This window comes from Erpetoichthys calabaricus, chromosome 2, assembly GCF_900747795.2.
Source record: "Erpetoichthys calabaricus chromosome 2, fErpCal1.3, whole genome shotgun sequence".
NCBI lineage: Eukaryota > Metazoa > Chordata > Cladistia > Polypteriformes > Polypteridae > Erpetoichthys > Erpetoichthys calabaricus.
The window spans coordinates 93,206,985-93,227,985 of NC_041395.2; the positions used below are offsets into that span (position 1 = coordinate 93,206,985).

The following is a 21,001-nucleotide window of genomic DNA, read 5'->3' on the forward strand; positions in this document are numbered from 1 at the left end:
CACCAAGGCTGTCTGAAAGGCACATAAAAATTTTTGTCCAGAATGGTGTTAATTTGGTGCCAGCCCAAAACATGTGACCCAGTGAGTCTTGAACTTGATTGCAGCATTCGCAGGTTGGATCTTGCCCTGGAAACATTTTGGACAATTTTAAATGAGACAGATGTGCTCGATATATAATTTTGAGTTGAATAATTTTATGCTTTACGCATATGGAGCTTGAGTGAATTCTCTGCATTGCTCCCTTCCACTCCTTTTCTGATATGTTGAGTGAGAGATCCTTTTCTCATTGTCCTCTTAGATCTTTGAAAGGGAGGGACTGTAAAATAATTTTATATATTGCAGAAATGCTGTCTGAGTCCTCGAAACTGAGCAATTTTTTTTCCAGCATAGAGGAAGGTGGGAGATGAGGAAAATCGGGCAGGTTCTGTTTAACAAAGTTTCTAATTTGAAGATAGTGAAAGAAATGTGTTGCTGGAAAGTTAAATTTGGAATGTAATTGTTCATAGGATGCAAAGATGTTGTCTGTATAAAGATCTCTAAGTAATTTAATCCCAAATGTTTTCCAGATATTAAAAACTGCATATGTTTGCAAGGGTTGAAAAAGGTGGTTCTCATGCAGAGGTGCCACAGATAAAAGATTCTCCATCTTAAAATGCTTTCTACATTGGTTCCATATTCTGAGTTAGTGAAGCACAATTGGGTTATTAGTATATTGGTGATAATTTGTATTAATAGGGGCACAAAGCAGGGAATAAAAAGAACTGCAGGATTTTATTTCTATTGCGCACCAAGCCTGTGTACATATGTTCATCTATTTGTGTCCATGTCCAGGTTGTTTTAGCTTGCATGTTTGCTGCCTAGTAATAAAACTGAAAGTTGGGTAGAGCCATGCCACCTTCTGCCTTAGGTCTTTGTAGGGTCGCTCTCTGAATACGTGGATGTTTTAAGTTCCAAATAAATGAGGTTATGGTTGAATCTAATTGCTTAAAAAATGATTTATTGATGTACTGTATATTGGAATGTTTTGAAATAAAAAGAGAAGCTTAGGAAGGACATTCATCTTAACAACGTTAATTCTTCCAGCTAGAGTGAGATGAAGGGTTGACCATCTATGCAATTCTGGTTTAATATTTTTCATACAGACAGCAAAATTTTGTTGACAAAGAGCTTTATGTTTACTTGTGATATTTACCCCTAGGTATTTAAACTGATCTGCAATGATAAAAGGGAAGGTGTTCAATCTAATATTGTATGCTTGAGAATTCATTGGAAAGAGCACACTTTTATTCAAATTAATTCTGAGACCAGATATCTTTTGAAATTCTGTAAGTGCTGCTAAGACTGTAGGCACAGTATTTTGTGAGTCTGATATATACAGTACCATATCATCTGCATAAGGAGAAATTTTCTGTTCTGTTATTCTCTGATAATCCCCTTTATCTGATCAGCATTTCTACAGTGAACTGCCAGTCGTTCAATGGCGATTGCAAATAGCAGTGGTGACAAGGGGCATCCTTGTCTGGTACCACGTTCTAGTTTAAAGTAGTCTGAACAAATGCTGTTAATACAAACTGAAGCTTCTGGATTGGTATACAATAGTTTGATCCATGCACAAATGTTCGGGCCAAACCCAAATTTCTCTAATGTAGTGAAAAGGTAGTTCCATTCAATCATATCAAATGCTTTTTCTGCATCCAACGATAATAATATCTCTGGGGTGTTTGACTTTGCTGGTGAATATATTATATTAAACAGGTGTCGAAGATTGGAAGCTAAGTGTCAGCCTTTAATAAATCCAGTTTTATCTTGTGATATTACCGAAGGCAGCACTTTCTCCATCCTTCTAGCTAGGACTTTGGAGAGTATCTTAACATCATTATTCAGAAGTGAAATTGGTCTGTATGATGCACATTGTAATAAGTCCTTTTTTTGTTTAGGAAAGACGATGATTAATGCTTGGCGAAAAGTTTGAGGTAGAATTTGATTGTCTCTACATTCTGTATATGTTGGTAATAAGAGGGGAGCTAGCTGAGTGCAGAATTTCTTATAAAGTTTCGACAGGGTAGCCATCAGGGCCTGCTGCTTTCCCACTCTGAAGTGACTTTATAGCATCTAGTAATTCTGATAGCGCCAGAGGTTTATCCAATTCCTCTGCATTAAAAGTATCTATTTGTGGTATCTGTAACGCATCCAGAAATACATTAGATTGTGTCTTGTCTTCTTTAAACTCAGTAGAATATAAGGATCTATAGTAGACTCTAAATGTGTGCATTATATTTTTATGGTTAATGATTTTATCTCCATTCGTGTTGGTGATTGCTGGGATTGCATTGCGAACTTCTTGCTTGTGGATTTGTTGAGCCAAGAGCTTATTAGCTTTCTCTCCGTGTTCATAGTAATGATGTCTTGATTTAAAGGTGAGTTGTTCAGTTTCTTTAGCTGTTAAGAGGTTGAGCTCTGAATGCAGAGCCTGCCTTTTCCTATGAAGAGCCTCACTTGGACACCTGGCATGTTCTTGATCTATTCTAGTAATTTCACTGATTAGCTCTGATACCTTCTTGGTTTCTAATTTATTTCTGTGGGAAAGATATGAAATAATCTGTCCTCTTAAGAAGGCCTTTCGGGTTTCCCAGAGTATTCCTGCAGAGACCTACGAGGATGTATTTGCCTCTAGAAAGAAACTGATTTGTTTTGATATAAATTCTGTACAGTTCTTGTCTGCTGATAGAAGTGGGTTAAGACGCCATCTGCAAGATGAGTGTGTGGGGCATAATGATTTCAGCGCCAAGATCAGAGGGGCATGGTCGGAAATAACAATAGCATCATACTTGCAAGATTTAATTGTAGGCAAGAAATTATTATCTATAAAGAAATATAATCTTTTTTATTTTTTTGAGCTCTTATTGGCTGTCTTTTCAGTTGTTTTATTAAACAGGGCTACTAGGTTGGTACCTAAACCTCTTTTCATTGTCACTGTCTTGTCTACCCACCCAGCTCTTTCTTACTCTATAAATATATTGTGACACTAAAGGGCACCAAGAATTATTCTTTTTAATTATTTCTTCCGTATATAGTGCCTTTAAAGCACCCCAGCCACAATAAACACAGGTAAATTGATACCAACACAATTCTTCACAATATAACCTCCTCCACACCTCCCAGCAAGCTGTGTCAACTACCTCCCAACTCTGGCTCGGTTGCTGGGTTCACAGCAGTCCTTAATATAGTGCCCGACCTGGAAGTGCTGGCAAATGGGAGGAAGAACAGATGGAGGGCTTTAGTTTTCTTCAGCCCGGAAGTACTTCAGGGCTTCCATCCCCATGACTTGAGAGTACTTCCGGGCTATACAGGAAGCCAAAATCCCCCTGTCTCCCTGCAGTGTCTCCTGGTGGCACCCACGGTACCCAGTATGGCTGTGAAGCCAAACTTCATATTCCATAGTGCCCTGCGGGAATCGGGGGCACCTCTATGCTATAGGGAAATCACCATCTAGTGTCCTGGGGGATGCAGTGTCCCAAAGTAGCTGCCTTCCCCGATCCTTCCACTCTTTGGGTGTGCTGGCCGGGTTGAGCTGCCAGCCGTCCATCACAATATATATACGTATTTGCTTAAGCAAATATCAAAGTGACATACCAATTACTGATTATACTTGCTGCTCACTAAAACATCATTTCAATTTAGTTTCATAATTTGCTGTCAATGCATTTTAGCTATAAATTTGAGCATATGCTCTGAACCTCTACTCAGAGAAAATGCTCTATAAAAAATAAGTGAATTTAATTCAATGAAAAATGACATAACACAATATTAAAGTTGTTTAATTCACTTCATGGTCAGGGTTAGTGTTAGGGTTAACTAACTCAGGAGTATCACACACAAGACAGGGCCTGACCCTTGGTGGGACACCAGTCTATTGCAGTACATCACAGATATATGTTTAGAAATTCTTGCCTTAATTTAGTGTATATTTTGTGACACAGAGAAAAATGCTTATAAGTTTAACTTAATTTTGAGTTATAATCAGTGCACTAAAATTATGATTACAGTTTAGAATAGCACTGAGTTGAATTTGTTTTCTAGATGGAATATGTTTGTATAACTGTACTGCAGTATACACATGGATGACATTGTATATGAATGGTGGCAGTGATTTTCAATTAGATAGAGCTTTATTGTTCCCAAGGGGAAATTTGGCTTTTTACAGAAGCTCTTTAAACAAATAAAAACATAAATATGTAGATAAGTAAGTAAGTTCATAAATAAATAAATAAATAAATACACACCAGAATGACTATACAGCAAGAAAATGAAAAGAAATAAAAGTTTTGACTTAGCTGTCACAGCACCAGTGAGGCTTTATGCAAACATATTACTGTTGGTATAAAGGAGCCCCAGAGCGTTTCTTAATACATATCTGTTGAGTAATTCATTGGCTGAAAGTCCTCAGTGTCAGTGTGTCAATAAGAGGATGTGCAGCATTGCTCATAATGGCACTCAGTTTATTTCAATCCTCCCCTTTGCTATGACCTCCAGCGGTCATGAGTGAATCCTAGAACTGAGGCTGCTTTTTTAATTAGCCTGTTGATTTGGTGGGCCTCTCTTGAAATGATGTTACCACCTCAGCACACCACAGCGTAGAAAATCACACTGGCCATCAGAGAGTTATACAAGATGTGAAGGATGTCACTTCCCATATTAAAGGAGCACAGTCTCCAATGGAACAAATGCTTCTGCCCCTTCTTATATAGCTCATCTGTGGTCTGAGACCAGTCCAACCTGTTATTAATGTGGACCCCCAAGTAGTTGTAAGAGTGGACCACCTCTGCATCCACTCTTCGGATAGTGACTGGACATTGAGACTTTTTGGTGCAATGAAAGTCTATAACCAGTTCCTTGGTTTTGCTGATGTTAAGGTGCAGACAATTTTGTTTGCACCAAGAAACAAACTTCCACCTGACTCCTATACTCTGTCTCTTCCCCTTTATTTCATATTACATGATTTGTTTGGCCTTTTAATTAAATGTAAAAAGTAATCAACAAAACCCAAAAAGTGCAAGTTTAAAACTGCTCCTAGAAAAGTTAATATTATTACTTCTAGACAAAAGACAAGAGCTCAAGCTGGCAGGTTTGTTATTGTGAGGGACCAGATAAACTAAGAAAAGATTCAAGGAATAGGTGAGCATCGACGATTTCATGGTAACTGTGCTAAATTGAGGCAGAGAAAACTGACAATTGTGACAATACTATATTACACAATGAATGCCAGTCTACATTTCTCAAGTGATGCATTCCAACATTCAAGACAATAAAGATAATGTTTCAGGAATCTTGGCTTGCTGGCTCTATCTGGTGACACCAAAAGGTATTACAGATTAAGTAAACTCCTGGATACAGTCCTCACTAGTTCTGAATGGGCCAGGTAGCAGAATAACCCAGAGCTACAAAAGATTAACAGCCTTTATATACAAACAGCAGATTGATTCTAATCAGATAGTTCACTCCTTGCATTTTACGTACTCATTGCATGGAATTTAGAAATAGACTAAATATCTTATTACAAAGGGGAAGCAGACTAAAGACTAAATGAATTGCTATGATAAATTATGTATGTCAAGTAATGATGTACACATACCTAAATGATGTACTTGGTGATAACAGCCCAAAATAATTGGATATGATAATAGACAAGTCCTTAACCTAAAAGTGAGACAATAGTACCAAAGCAAGAAGGTTATTTATTATACAAAAATAAACACAAAGGAAGGATAACAACCTAACAGGCACATTAAATGTATTTCCAACATAGTTGCTGGTCTTAATCAATAGCACCAAGTGCCTCCTTTTATTCTCATTTCTCACTTTCTTTCTCTCATTTGCTTTCTCCCTCAACTCCCATGAATTCCATATTCAGTGAGCCCCTGGTAGAGAATTGCTTTCAATCCCACGCTAGAGTTACTTCTGGGCAATCCCCACAACTAGTTTCAGGATCTGGGGTCAGGAATACCCACTGGATATCACCATAGCTTCCTCTGGAATCTCTGCTTAGGTCCAATGGATAGTTAAAAGGTCTAAAGTAGATGGTGCACCAAATATGGGAGGTACAGTCATGAGGTACACCACTAAGATGTATTCTTTCCTTTAAGACAGTGAACTTTTAATTAATCCACAAGTGATTAAGCTTTTGTAAATGGGTGACTGGCTGCATCTTCACAATGACTTTGTGATTTGAAATCCTAATGGGTACCATTAGTATAGTTTTACCCAAATAACAATAAAGGACAGGAGACAAATGGCAGGTTGAGCTAGTGTTCTATAAGTTTATTTTAACTGAAAGGCACTCGAAAGAAATCCATAAATGAATGGCTATGGTCTTTTCTTTTTGAGAGTCAACTGAGGCTGTGCTGAGACTTTGAATGAACTGCTTTTTTTTCTGTGTTTTTCTCAATTTCAATTTCAACTACTCCCTTTCATTCATTTTTACACATCTGTCCAATTTACCACTACTACAATGTTCCAGGGCAGATGGGGCCTATCCCATTAGCACTAGAGTGCCACTCAATACTCTCACACACTTGTACTCATTCATACTGGGACAATTAAGAGGAACTAAGAAGGTTAACACTCAGAACTTAAAGACATGGTGTTTGCCCATCCAGACATGCTGACCCAGCGACAACATGCAAACTCAGCCAGATCTCTAAAGTTACACGACATCAGCGTAAAATACTGTACTCTCTGCTGCTCTGTAAAATACAATTGAGAGGAAACTGATGGCTCCAGGCCACACAATTTTCAATATATTTATAATACATAATAACTATAACAAGAACAAATGTGAATTTCAGTTTGACATACTTTATTGTATACTGCAGAAAAAGGAAGCAATGACCAATTACATAATGAGCATTCAGAGTATTTTAAGGTAATATCTTTACCAAATGTTTAAATTCAATATTTGTACTGTACAATGGCTGCCATTTTTGTAGCACAATATAAAAGTAGCAACATGCTGTAAATGAATGTGAGAAACTTTTAATAAAATAACTCACATTTCTGTTTGTGTATGATATTCCTCTAAGGTATTATTTGCAGAAATACTATCAATAAATTGTAGTATGTAATATTTTCTTCTTGTCTACTGTTTCTTCAGCGTCTGTGACTACTATTTTAGGACCTTGGATAGACTACAATATTGGAAAGCCCTGCCTAAAGGTCCCACTAATTTTAGAAGTCAGGGTTGCTGACATACCAACTCCAACATGTATTATGCAGTCTAAATCTCTGGACTTGAACTGGGCTGAAAAATTGAGCAAACTTCATAAAATCAAACATTTAGAAACACTTCACAGTCTAGCATAGCATGGCACTTCAGCTTCATGCCACTCACTTACTTTGTGACCGACAGATGACATATCAGTGTTCTTGACCCACTTATTCAGGGCAGGTTTGCAGGGAAGCCAAAACCTACCACAGCAATCATCAGGCACAAGGTGAGAACAACACCTGGACATGGTGCCAGTCCATTCCAGGGTGAACACATACATAGGCCAATCTACCATTCCCAATTCACCTAACTGGCAGGTCTTTGGTTGGTTAGAGGAAACCTATGTGGGCACAGGAAGAACATACAAGATCCAAGCAGGGAGCACTCAGGATGCGAACCTTGGTCTACATATTGTGAGGCAGCAGTGCTACCACGTCTTCACCATGCCACCATGGATAAAATACACTTCTCAAAAAAAATTAAGGGAACATTTAATCATTACAGTCTAACACTAAGTTAAAAAGTGGATGGTTTTGGAGGTGATGGCCACAGACAACTGCTCTCCACTTATCCTTCCTGACTGATTCTTCTCTAGTTTTCCATTTTGCTAGTGTCCTTGTCACTACTGCTAGCACAAGGCGGTACCTGCAGCTGATTCAGGTTACACAGATAATCCAGCTCCTCCAGGATGGCACATCCATACATGTAATCACAAGAAGGTTTGCTGTGTCTCCCAGAACAATCTCAAGAGCTTAGAGAAGATACCAGGAGATGGGTTATTACACAAGGAGCACTGGACAGGCTGGAGAATGGCATAAAACTAGCAGCAAGACAGGTATCTGCTCCTTTATGTGAGGAAAAACAGCCAGATCCCTACAAAATGACCTCCATCTGGCTACTGGTGTGCATGTTTCTAACAAAAACTCTCAGAAACAGACTCCATGAGAGTGGCATGATGGACCGACATCCTCTAGTGGAACCTGTGCTCACAGCCCATCACCGTGCAGCTCGATTGGCATTTGCCAGAGAATACCACAATTGATAGCTCTGCCATTGGTTCCCTGTTTGCTTCATATATGACAGCAGGTTCTCACTGAACACATGTGACAGACGTGGAAGAGTCTGGAGACACCATGGTGAACCTTATGCAGCCTGCAACATCATCCAGCTTGACCAGTTTGGCAGTAGGTCAGTGGTGGTCTAGGGGGGTATATTCTTGGAGAGTTGCACAGACCTCCACGTGCTAGACAATGTTAGGTACTGGGATGAAATCCTCAGGGCCATTGTCAGACCTTAAGCTAGTGCCCAGAGGTTTGTTCCTGCCTTGGAACCTAGGGTAGAAGGGATAGGCCACAGATCCCCACCACCAACGACCCTGGTCTGGATTAAGCAGGTTAGACAATGACATGACATGACAATTCTAAAATAGTATGTTATTTGAAACTTCATAACATAACATTTTGAAACCTGCTTAATGCAATGTAGATCACCCTGTAGCCTATGGCAGTAGCATCAGACAAACAGTGTGAAGTAAACTAGTCCATCACAGTATACAGTCACACTCTAACACAGAGAAGGTTTAAAATGAGCAATTAACTTAACATACATTTTGAAAAGTGGGTACCTGTAGTAAAATCTAAGCAGACACGGGAAGAATGTACAATAGCAGGCAGATTTCAAACCCAGGTGAATATATGGCCTAGTCATCTTATATTCTTTACTCTGGTGAGTTCCTGCTATATGTTTATTATACAAAACCCATATTACTTTTATATTGTAAGGAACAGGTGCAATACCACCTAAGAAAAATCCTAAAAAAAAATTACAGGAAACGTTCATCCTTTATTCAAGTTCTCGTAGCTGCTTTTGTTGTGCTCTCAGTGACTAGCCATGCCCTGGATATTGGCAGCAATATGATACAAAAATGGGGCCTCAGGTTGTGTTAGGTCACGCTGGATTAAAGGTGGAAGCCAAGATTATTCCTAGTGTTCCAAGATCTAGCTGGCAGAAGTTGACCTGGAGGTGGGGCACTTAAGGACAGTAGCTCTGGTAAGTTGTGTTTAATGTGCATGTGAAATCAGTAAGGTCTTATTAATGGATGTGATCAAGTTCCATTTCATGTGGAATTACTCCACCATAGTTCTCATTTTCCTATCAGATAGGAAGCTGCTAAACAGAATAAAAGCAATGAGATAAAAGTTATTAGAAGCACCTTCATCATTTAGACAGTTCGATGCTAAAGATGAGCTCAGAGTACTACAATAGATCACCTAAATCAACCTTTCATGCATATCACACAAGTGAGATTCTGTGTTTGTGGATTACTGTATGTTTTTACTTCTCGTATATGAAGTACAGGGAAAGTATTGTAATTTTCCAAAAATTCAATTTTGAGATTTTGATGAATCTCGACATTTTAGTCCTCCCCGAGTCCGACGTACTTTCTTGTAGGGAAAATATTGTTATACTCCAAAAGTTCGATTTTGAGATTCTAATGAATCTCGACGTTTTAGACCTTCCATTTGTGGAATTATGTCTATGTGTCTGTCTGTGTGTGTTTGTGTGTGTGTATGTAAACACGGTAACTTGAGTACGCTTTCAGTTAGACCAACCAAATTTTGCATACAAGTATTAGGTACAAAACGTAGATTTCTATCAACTTTTGGGCTATTTCCACTAACCGGAAGTGGTACTTTTTAATTCATGCACCTACAGAGTCTGATTTATTCAACTTTACTTTTATAATAATTGTTCAATATATTATTAATTTTATTTGATTTTCTGTTGATGGTTTTTTAATGTACATAATATAAAAATATAATCATTGTCTTCAGGTTTACTCCTCAAATATCCATCCCCATATCAATATACAAAAAAAGTCTAGGGGACACCACTCCTGATTTTTTATTTTTCATTTTCTCATATATTTGCCAAAAAATTAATTTTCAATTAAGGGGTATTTACATTTACTTAAAACTTAAAGGCTGTTGGATTCCATTTGTGGGTGATACCAATTTTAGTTATATTTAAATTTATAAAGATTTTCTTACATCCTAGGATTGTGACCTCAGGATAGAGAAAGTGCTTGTGAAACCCAGTGATCCATAGAGCTTTGTTGGCAGCAGACTTCCAGTTACAGTTGTGTTACCTTTGTTAATTTGGGGTGCTGGGAACTGAACATTCAAAGAATGATCTAAAATTAACTTCTGTGACAATTCACATAAAATCCTAGTAACCTTACTATTGGCCCAAGTCTGAGGATTGTGGTTTGTAGAAAGAGCTTCATGGCTGGGTAAATCATATAGTCCTGTTGGGCTCAACCTTGTGAGGCATGTACAGGGTTTGAATTTAGAAAAATAGATACTGGCTCTGAAATTAGTACTGCTGTTGGAAGGAAAGAGTCACAATATGCTCAGAACATTGAAAATTATGGAATAGATATAGCTGGATTCACAAACAATAAAACATTGGCTGTAGAACCACACTTTATGGTTGAGAGATGTGTCTGTTTTGTTCTCTCTCAGCTGTGAATAGGCATAGTGACACAGTGATGTTCTGTATATACAGAATTTGAGTTAGTGGACGAAAAGGTTACCTTAAAGTAATAAAACTGCAGAGACAAATACCTGACTGTTACTTGCTTGCATAGGCCTCATGATTCAGATTGCTTTTAGATTACTTGGCCTCCTTAGATGCAGGCCACTTTTTTATGAGCCACCCTGTACATGTCTGGGTTTCTTCATAATAATACCAGACCACCATAGGCCAAGACTTTATACTTGTACAACCTGATCTTATGCTGCATTTTCTAGGTGAATTTTCTGGATGTTCAGACTAGAGTGTTGTACCGTGTTAGCCATTATGAATGTAGACAAAAGCCAAGCAAAATGACACCTTTTATTGGCTAACTAGAAAGATTACAATATGCAAGCTTTCAAGGCAACTCAGGCCCCTTCATCAGGCAAGATGTTTTACATCTTGCCTGAAGAAGGGGCCTGAGTTGCCTCGAAAGCTTGCATATTGTAATCTTTCTAGTTAGCCAATAAAAGGTGTCATTTTGCTTGGCTTTTCTCTGGATGTTCAGATAAAGAGAGGTGCTGAGATCTTGACTGATCTTTGTTTGGAAACAAACTGACTCACATGGGCCAGGTGCTCCCAGGAACTCCAAACAAGCAGTCATGGTGCCAAGGGAACAGCTTGCAGACTCTCTTTTCCAAGTTTGTTACCCCTGAATCTGGAGGGAAGTTGTGGACATAAAAAGTGAATGGATCCGTTCAAGAACACAACAATAGAGCTGTTTTTTGATCATGGCCCATTTAAACTTTGTGAAGTAGGTGACTGAAATGCATGAAGGGAACACACAGTATCTGTGGTTTGGCAGACATTTTGAATCAGAGTGAAAGATGATGTATTCTGATTATCAAGTCTCCCAAGGAAACCTTATGCTGGGGTGCTGGAAATTAGATTCTAGCCAAAATTTAGATTAAGGAAGAGTACAGACCTGGCCAACAAAACTTTTTTTTTTTTATAAAACTAGACCAAGGCACATCAATGTGCACCTCTAGCTATTTTGTGGAGTGTATGGGATAACAGGGTTGCTTGGTTCATGAAGTGCAGTTGGTATTTAGTCATTTATGGTGAGCGCAGGACCTGGCCCAGTGTGAGTGGTGCCACTTCTCCTGGTTTTGATTTTCATGTTTTGGACATCAAAGATATTTGAGGACAGGACAGTAAGAGTAAATTGAGAAAACTCCCATGGACCGTGAGCAAACTCCAAATTAGAAGTGCTTGAGCCGTTAATTGATTAAACACTGCACCAACCTGCATCCTTAGATTTTATTTTTGTATATTTTCACAATACTAGCAATTGATTATTTATTTACTGAACAACCGGAGTGGAAACAGGTGTTTCAATGTTGAATTTCACTCATCTGTTAAATAAGAATATATCTCAATAACAGGTTCATTGACTGGGCTACAGACAGAAAAGAAGTCTGAATGTTTAATCCCATCTTTCATTCTGTTCAGATGTTACTGTTAACATTCATTTACAGACGGTACTCTCTCTTTTGAGTCCCTTTGTGATTGGATGGTCCTTAGCACTGTCCCCTGCAATCTGTAACCTTTGGTTTTTGTAATGACCTGACTCTGCGAAATGCAAACAAAACTAAATAAATAAATAAAGCAGCCAGGTTCAGATTGAACATTGCACTTCACCCCAGGGTGTCACATCTCCATTTTTGCTTGAAAGTGACATGATGACTTTTAAATTGAGACAGGACCTTAAGTGGCAAAGAATGCACCTACTTAGCAAACATACGCTGAATTGTCTGGACATTACTGAAGACGTTCTCAAGGCATTGTTGGTCTCAAAGAGTGTATAACGCTTTAACATGCACCACGGTAAGGCAAATGTCAGTGTTCTTTTTAAAACAGTTAATGTTAAGCTTTTCAGTTTTTAGATGTAAAGTTACTAAGCCAAGCCACAGAAGAGAGCTTGTTTTATTTGAAACTTAATATTGCTTTAAATGACATATTTACTTATTAAAAAGTCTCTCAATTTTTAAAAAATGTGCTATTGGCTAAAAATATAACCAAGGAGGCTAGAGCCTAGAGATTAGGTGTAAGGCAGAAACCAGCTGTGGACAACCTCCCGGGCCCAAGTAGTCAGTTAATCTAACCTTTGGGGAGTGGGAGAAAAATCAAAGTACCTAGAGAAAAACTCAGACATGTGCCGACAACATCTAGAAACACCATGAAGCAGTAATAGTTAGCACTGGGCCGCTGTGCCAGCCTCCAACAACGTACTACCTGTTTTAAGAGTTCACTGCTTTAAGATGTGATGCCGATCCTCCTGACGTGGAAACACAGCATCGATTAAGATGGGTTTGCAGTTTCAATGAGAGGATCAGCATTCTAGCAGCTTGCTTTGCTATGTGTTTATGAGCAACTAAATCTGCAGATCCATTAAGGTGCGTCTCCTTCAAGTCCATCAAGTATTTAATGGTAAACTACCTAAGCTGACTTGCACTGATCTCATGAGTTATTTTGGTTGCTGTTGGAGAGACAGAGAGAGAGAGAGAGACAGCAGACTTAGCAATTGTATATAGTGTAATAATAATTTTAGAAACATTTTTTATGGACAAACATAATTGAGGAAATAGTAATGAAACTGCAATTTTTTTCAATAATGATCATGTACTGTACATATTATATGATAATGTTTAAAGTAATTGAAATCTGCCTGCTTCAATGCATTAATACATTTGCTGTACATTACTACACATCAACAATGTCAGAAAAGGGAAGAAATCAAATGCTACATCCTAAATGCAGACAGTTTTGCAATTCAGCAAAGAACTGTCTGGACTTTTGCTTGAATCACAGTGCTTGCATTCATGAAATTTCATTGGCAAACACTGAAAAAGACAAAGTGAGAGATAACGTGGGAAAGTGAAGTGAATTTATATTTGAGGAGGGTATTTTTTCCACTCTGCAGAACAGATGAAAGTCTATAAAGTTTTACTTTTATTTTAAAGAATATGGTATGTCCTGTAAGGGTTTATCAAGGACCTAAAGATCATTATGAAACATGCAGAACTGAGCCAGTTGAGGGGATTATGACCTGATCATGCTTGATAAGTACCAGAGTTCTACCTTTGACGTTCTGGGAGAGATGCATTTTATTGTTCCATTATTTTTAATGACAAGCACTTCCTGGCTCTTTATGCCAGATTCCCAGACTGAGGTCTCAAGTTCTTATAGTACTATTTGCACGAGATACTACTTTTACATGGTCATATCTATACTACTTCATTTAGCACTTTATCTGCTTAAGACATCTAAGCGTATGTGAGCAAAATGAACAGGAAAGTCGTTGTGATGTTTATTTAGGCTTTTACTGGGCAGACAAAAATGTCTTTCTTTCAGTTTGCTGTGAACTTCACATAATTTTTTCAGTATGCTGAACTCTTATGATAAAGTAGCATTTGTTTAACTAATGTTAAGAGCACTGCCAGGAAAAGCATATATCCAAAACATTGAGCTTAGTATATTACTAATTGTTATGACTGAAATAGGCAGGAGGAATGTAATCATGACTAGGTGTTATTTTCAGAGTCGCAAAGATTAGAAAATAACATGTTTTAGAGAAGAGCCAAAATAATTTGTATAATATATACTTGTGTCAGATATCCTGAATCAACCTCAAGCTGAGAAACTGCTTTGTTCAACTCACTTCTAATCTTGACTTGTACAGACTAAGGCTTAGTACATGAACACAGATAAACTTGAAAGTGATGCTTTTTTAGTTGCAGGTTTGGGAATTTCTCTTGACTTGTATTTTCTGCAGTGTTTAGGGTTATGTTCTTAATAAAGTCTTTAGGCATTTTGTTTTTTGTTTTAATGTTGTTTACAACATATGAATGTATGGGTGGCACAGAGGTAGCGCTGCTGCCTCACACTAAGGAGACCAGGAGTTGCGTCCCAGATCCTCCCTGTGTGGAGCTTGTCTGTTCTCCCTGTATCTGTGTGTGGGTTTCCTCCGGTTGCTCGGGTTTCCTCCTACTGTCCAAAAACATGAAGTTTAGGTGGATTGGCCACCTATATTCCAAAACTGTTTATTAGGTTAATTGTGGATTCTAAATTGTCCTGGCATGGGTTTATGAGTGAGTGGGCCCTATGATGAACTGACAGTCTTCTCAGTATCAGTTTCTGTACTGCATTCTGCACTTTGGCTCCTCAAAACCCTAAATTAGAACACAGTACTTTATGCTATATTATGATATTCTGTGATTGATATATAGTGGGATACAGCCCGGACACAGACAGGCAGACACCGATGATTTACACCCAAACACACATTTATTATACATTTCGCTATTTACAAGTGCGCACACACAACCCAGTGCCCCTGCACCAATCACCCTCAGTCCAGGCCCCTTTCTCCAATGCCTCTCTTTCTGACCGCCTCCACTCCTCTCCTCTGAGCTACGTCCACTTCCACCCGACTCCAGCTGATGAATGGAGGGAGGTGGCCCCTTTTATGTTCACCTGCACATGCTCCAGGTGTCTCCCGAAGAACTCCCGCCGGCACTTCCTGGTGTAGCGGAAGTGCCGGTTAAGCACCCAGAAGCCCTCTGGGTGTCCCTGGTAATCCTTCCGCCAGCACCTCCATGTGTGGTGGAAGTGCTGACGTCCAGGGCTTTTCAGGCATCCGGGCACACCCTGGCGGTGACCACGGGCCCCTATAGGGCTGGGCTTCCATGCTTGGTTCCGTGGTCTCCATACCAACCAGGGCGGCTGCCCCCTTGTGGTCCGGAGGAGGCATAATTCCTCTTCCGGTCCTTCCAGGCGTCCTGGCTGGGTACCGCCCCCAGCCCCTCAAAAAAAAAAATATATATATATATATATACTATTTTTAGAGTGAACTGGATTAGCATTCTTTAATTTTCCACTTTTTTTCTCATATTGCTTTCTACCTTTCTACCAGAGAGCTGATGATATAGGCATATATATCGGCATATATTACAAAGTGTAACAAGCTAGCCAGTCATCTGTTGACTGTCTTATAATATTGTCTTCTGGTCATGAAGAATGACACAATTAAGGACTTAGGTATATGAAGTAATAAGCGAGAAAGGTCAGAGATTCAACAGTATCAATGCTATGCAGTAATGGCTTTGACAAGAATCAGCATTTTTCTACACTTAAGAAGATTTTTCTTCTTCATCTTAAGTCTGTAGCACATACATTTAAAGTAAATCCCACCAAATATCTTTATAAATATAATCCCTGAGCCAATGCTTTTTAAAAATTCCATATAAAAGTAAAACACACACAATCGGTAATGTGTGACAATGAAATAAGTTGGAATTGGATACACTCTGGACTAAGTGAATATACTGTATGTTATGTTATTGGCTGGAATGAAAACATGCTGATATTCTTGATCTGTAAATAAGTGGAAAATACAATATTTTGGTTAAATAATGAAAAACAAAGGCTCACTACAAAGAAAACTTATGGTCATAGCCAGGGCTGTCTTAACAGCATTACAGGCCCCCGAGCAAAGCAGTGCATTGGGACTCTACCTACACAACCACTCAGCAAGTCACAACATACATAGATTAGCACGGGGCCCCTGTGCTGGTTGGGCAACTGCCCAGAGTGCTCATGCATTAAGATGGCCCTGGTCATAGCAGTAGATGGCTAAAAATTTCAGAAATAAACATTAGAAGATCGATGGATATCATGCAAGAACACACTGAAGAACAAGAAAAGAGAAGCTTGACAATATTTTGTCTGCCAGGTGAACAAGTTTCAGAAGCAAATGAGAGAGCAAAAGAACAAAACCTCCAGTTTAATCGATTGAAGGGGAAACAAGTACCAGCATCCTTTAGAACTGGTATTGGGTCCACATGCTTGACATGTTTTATGTGATATTCTTTCCATATTATATTTGTTTTTGCACATGTTTATCTCACCCTATTGTGTTGTTTGTTTTTCAGCTGCCAGTTTAGAGCACAGTATGGCATGTTGGGGCTTCTAACAAAACGGCTTTGAGCTGGATGGACTGGAATGGGGAAACTGGGTGACAGCAACAGTAACACACAACAACCTGAGAGAAACTCTTCTGTCATTTTCCTGCTTCTTACGATTATCTTTTTCAAACAAGGTACTGCAGTTTTCTGTATTAGATAAATGACACCACCAAGGTCAAGGTTCTGTAATGTCTTCTCAGGCACAGGTCTTTCAACTGAGATCTTCCTGTGGCATCCTATTTAAGTTGGCCCCGGAGGAAGGAGTGAGTCCAAGATAGGTGGAAGTGGAAATGACATCAGGGCTCTTTGCACCAAGGATCTGCTGGTCTGAGGGCAAAAGGAATTCCCTTCCATTTGCGCGTGTGTGACATAATTTACAATTTTTATTTATGTATTGGCAGTCTTTGCAAGAATTCAAGTTCAACTAACCTTCTGCCATCAACTCATTTATTTTCTTTTTATCTCCATGAATACAAACTAAACACTACTGATTTTTCTTTTTCAGCCACTGCGAAGTGCAGGATACTGCGATGTAATTCTGAATTTGTGGCGGCCACTGAACCTGGTGGTGGGGCAGTTGGCAACGACGACTACTGCAGTGCATTACGTGCCTATTCTCTTTGTACTCGACTCACGTCCCGTGCCTGCTGGGGGGACCTCTCCTATCATTCTGCTGTTCAGGGCATAGAAGACCTCATGATTCAACATCGGTGCCCACAGACAGGACCCACCTCCCGTCCAAGGCCTCAGGCTCCTATGTCCAGGCATGAAGGCCACCCAGCATTGGATACTTGCAGCTACAACAAAAGCTTTCAAAGGCGAGAGGGACGACTTCCCAGCTTTGTCCATTGTGGAGTCTTTGGGGATCCTCATATCAGGACTTTTCAAGATGACTTCCAGACATGCCGGGTACATGGAGCTTGGCCACTCATTGACAACAACTACTTATATGTGCAAGCCACAAGCACACCAGTGACCAAAGGTTCAAATGCTACGGCTCTAACTAAGGTAAAGTAAGGCATGTAAGTAGTGAAAGGCAGGAAGGAAAAAAATGAAATCTGTATTAACTAAAATAATGATCAAATTATGTTTTATTGTGTTGAGCTTCTGATCATTGTATGTTACTCAAACTAAGCAGTTGAATGCAAATTTTCCAGCGATTAGGACTTCTGGGTTTACCGATTGTTTTTCTGCCACCTGCAAGAGAGTTTACAATCCTCTCCAGCTCCTGTTTTCTTTTATAACTCTAGGCCAATCAAAAGACTTTAAATATATTAATACAGGTGCAGGACACTGTCCCAACACTGGGCACAAGGTTGGAAGTGACACAGGGTTGGATGCCAGTCCATCAGATGGCCCACCTGCTCTCACATTCATATTCACCCTCATAATGATGCAGGATTATTTTGAATGGTGCAATATTTTTCAAAAATGGTCAAAATAAACAAATAACTATTTTACTTTAATATTTATCCTTTGTGACTGGCAATTTTAAAGCTACTTAAATACCATGGTACTTTTTGAACGGGTATGATGCTTTTCAAAAATGAGTCACTGTATAATGCCATTTTCAGTGGCAAATCAGTGCAAACCCTGACTGAAAAATAGTTTTGACTTGAAAAATATGCAGCTTATTGTTTAACAGTTCAGTAGTTTAATGTTTTTTTAAATAGTGCTTCAAACTGTAAGTTGAGCGTTCTGGCACAAAATTGCTGCCATTACATCATCTAGGTGGATGCTGCACAGTAGTGGGGACTGAAGTGGCTCCCCACTCACTATGTAAAGTGCCTTGAGTAATGAGAAAAACTCTACATAAATTTAAAGAATTATTATCATTATTATTATTTACAAACTTTAGAATCTTTATTATGGATCAACTTGTTTATTAAATCAAAAACAACATTACAGGAGATATAAATAACCATTTGTTTCCAAAATGCAGAAATTAGATTAGATAGATAGATAGATAGATAGATAGATAGATAGATAGATAGATAGATAGATAGATAGATAGATAGATAGATAGATAGATAGATAGATAGATAGATAGATAGATAGATAGATAGATACTTTATTAATCCCAATAGGAAATTCACATTAGATGGGAACCTATGCAACCCTGGGGCCTTTCCAGCACAACAATGTCCAAAGCTTCTTTATATGCAGCCAAGAGAGCACCATATGTAGGAAGTTTAAAGGAAGAAAATGTTTCTCATTTTAAACGTAACCCTTAAGGGTTACATTTGCAGTTCACTATCTATTGGAATGTATTTTGTAATGAATATAGTAATAAAATGCATTACATTTGTAATTCCAACAGATGGCACATTGCAAATATTTGTAGCAATAAAATGAAGTACTAGAAATGTTTGTGATGTGCCATCTGTTGGAATGACAAGAGACATGGCAACTGGATGGACAAACAGATACACAGACATAAACACTTATCCCTTTACATATTATATAAAATTAATTATATTTATACTAAAACATACTAGAAAATTATATATATATATATATATATATATATATATATATATATATATATATATATGTATATATTTATACATACACACTAGATTACATGACTTGTGCTCTCTAACAGAGAACTTTACATGGTCATATATAAAAGAAACCTCTGTTTATCTATCAATACTCTGTATCAACAATACTTGGAATTTAAAAGAAAAAAGTAAGTCATTAATAGCAGTGTAATGCAGCTGAAAGATCTACCCAAACATGTGGTAGAGCCCACTAAATATGTGCAAAAAAGTATCCCTTCATGTATGTAAAATGGTGGTTGTATTATCCTTAGGATATTAAAATAGTAATAGTAATATAACAACAAACAACAAATCTTTGGGAAACACTTTATTTTAAAATGTAAACCTAATTTTGGCCACTACTAGTTAAAGAATAATAACTTAAACAGATGACGCCAGAATATTGAGTCCGTTCTTATGTCACCTCTTACAAATGCAGGTGACACTATAGTGCAATGGTTAGCGATTCTGCTTCATGGCTCCAAGGTTTAAATCTGTAGCCTGGTTGTTGCCTGTGTGCGTTTTTCTCCCACTCTGTCAAAGGAGTGCAGGTTAGCTTGACTTGAGATTTCAAACTAACCCCTGGTGGATGTGTGCATGTGTGGGCCATGTGAAATACTGCTGCCTTGTCCAGTGCTGCTCAGATGGGCTCTTCTCCTGTGATTGTGGATTGGGTTCAGTGGGTCTGAGACTCTGATGTGATGTTATTTTATGTTCTTGAAAATGTAGCACAGTTGAATTATTCAAGTTTTTCCTAGCTATATACAAGTTAGACAACAGATGGTGCTAATAATCTGTGTTAATTCCATTCCTCTCTCTCTGATAGTACAGTAACAAACATGTAAAACTGCCTTAAAAAATTGCATTACATTGCAAAGGCAGTGAAATTCTGCGGCTAAATCCATGTAAGTGTATTTTTTTTTCTTTACAGAAATTTTGTAAAGTGCAGGAGAGACTGTATTCATCCTCAGATTTGAGCTGAACCAGCTTTGAGGTTCAGTCATTAAAGAGGCATTAGCAGCAGTACCAACAGTAGAAATATTGTCATGTGTATAAAGTAGAGTGAAATACTTAACTTCCATGTTCAACCATCATACCATACTTCTTTACTCTCCAGCACCATAGCAAACAAAAATATATTAAAAATCACAACTTTTTTTGAATTCATAGAAAACAACTTGGATTCCCTGATGTGCTCCTTACTTCTGTTTCTGCGCTCTCATTACCTGAAACCCTGTGGAAAAAAACATGAGAAATTTAAAAAACATGGCCTGAATTTGTTGAGACAGGTTTACAAAAAAATACGTAGAGTGTAACAGGTTAGCAATGGATGTAAGGTTCTAGTACTTACTGGAGCTTAAGACTGTAATGGGAAAAGGAAAAGGAGGAGGAGGAGGAGGAGATGAAGGGGAGAAGTGTACGCACCTATGTGTTATCTGGAACTAAAAGAAAGTTTAGTGTGTATGCCGTTTCTTAAGGTATTGATGCGTCACTATCTCTCAAACTGGATTTTCTGCTCTGATATTCACAAAAACATTTTGCTGCTAGCTCCATGATCTTGATAAGACACACTCTTCATAGAGTTCGTAGTGATTTTCTGCCACATTTACCTCAGTAGAATATTCAGGCCCAGGTGTAACTGCACTTAAAGA

General features: G+C 38.4%; 1 protein-coding gene across 2 annotated transcripts in view; it reads left to right on the plus strand.

The window, feature by feature from the left end:
- Nucleotides 1–21,001, plus strand: part of hjv (hemojuvelin BMP co-receptor) — a 39,839-nt gene that overhangs the window by 7,770 nt on the left and 11,068 nt on the right. Inside the window, exons 1-3 of one of the 2 annotated variants that reach the window (XM_028794132.2) lie at nucleotides 12,464–12,667; nucleotides 16,774–16,940; nucleotides 17,312–17,814. In XM_028794132.2, coding sequence (XP_028649965.2) covers nucleotides 16,844–16,940; nucleotides 17,312–17,814 — 600 coding nt within the window. In that variant the 5' untranslated portion in view covers nucleotides 12,464–12,667; nucleotides 16,774–16,843. Of the gene's footprint in view, nucleotides 1–12,463; nucleotides 12,668–16,773; nucleotides 16,941–17,311; nucleotides 17,815–21,001 lie in introns of those variants that run through there. The other variant, XM_051922816.1, reaches the window with a different exon arrangement.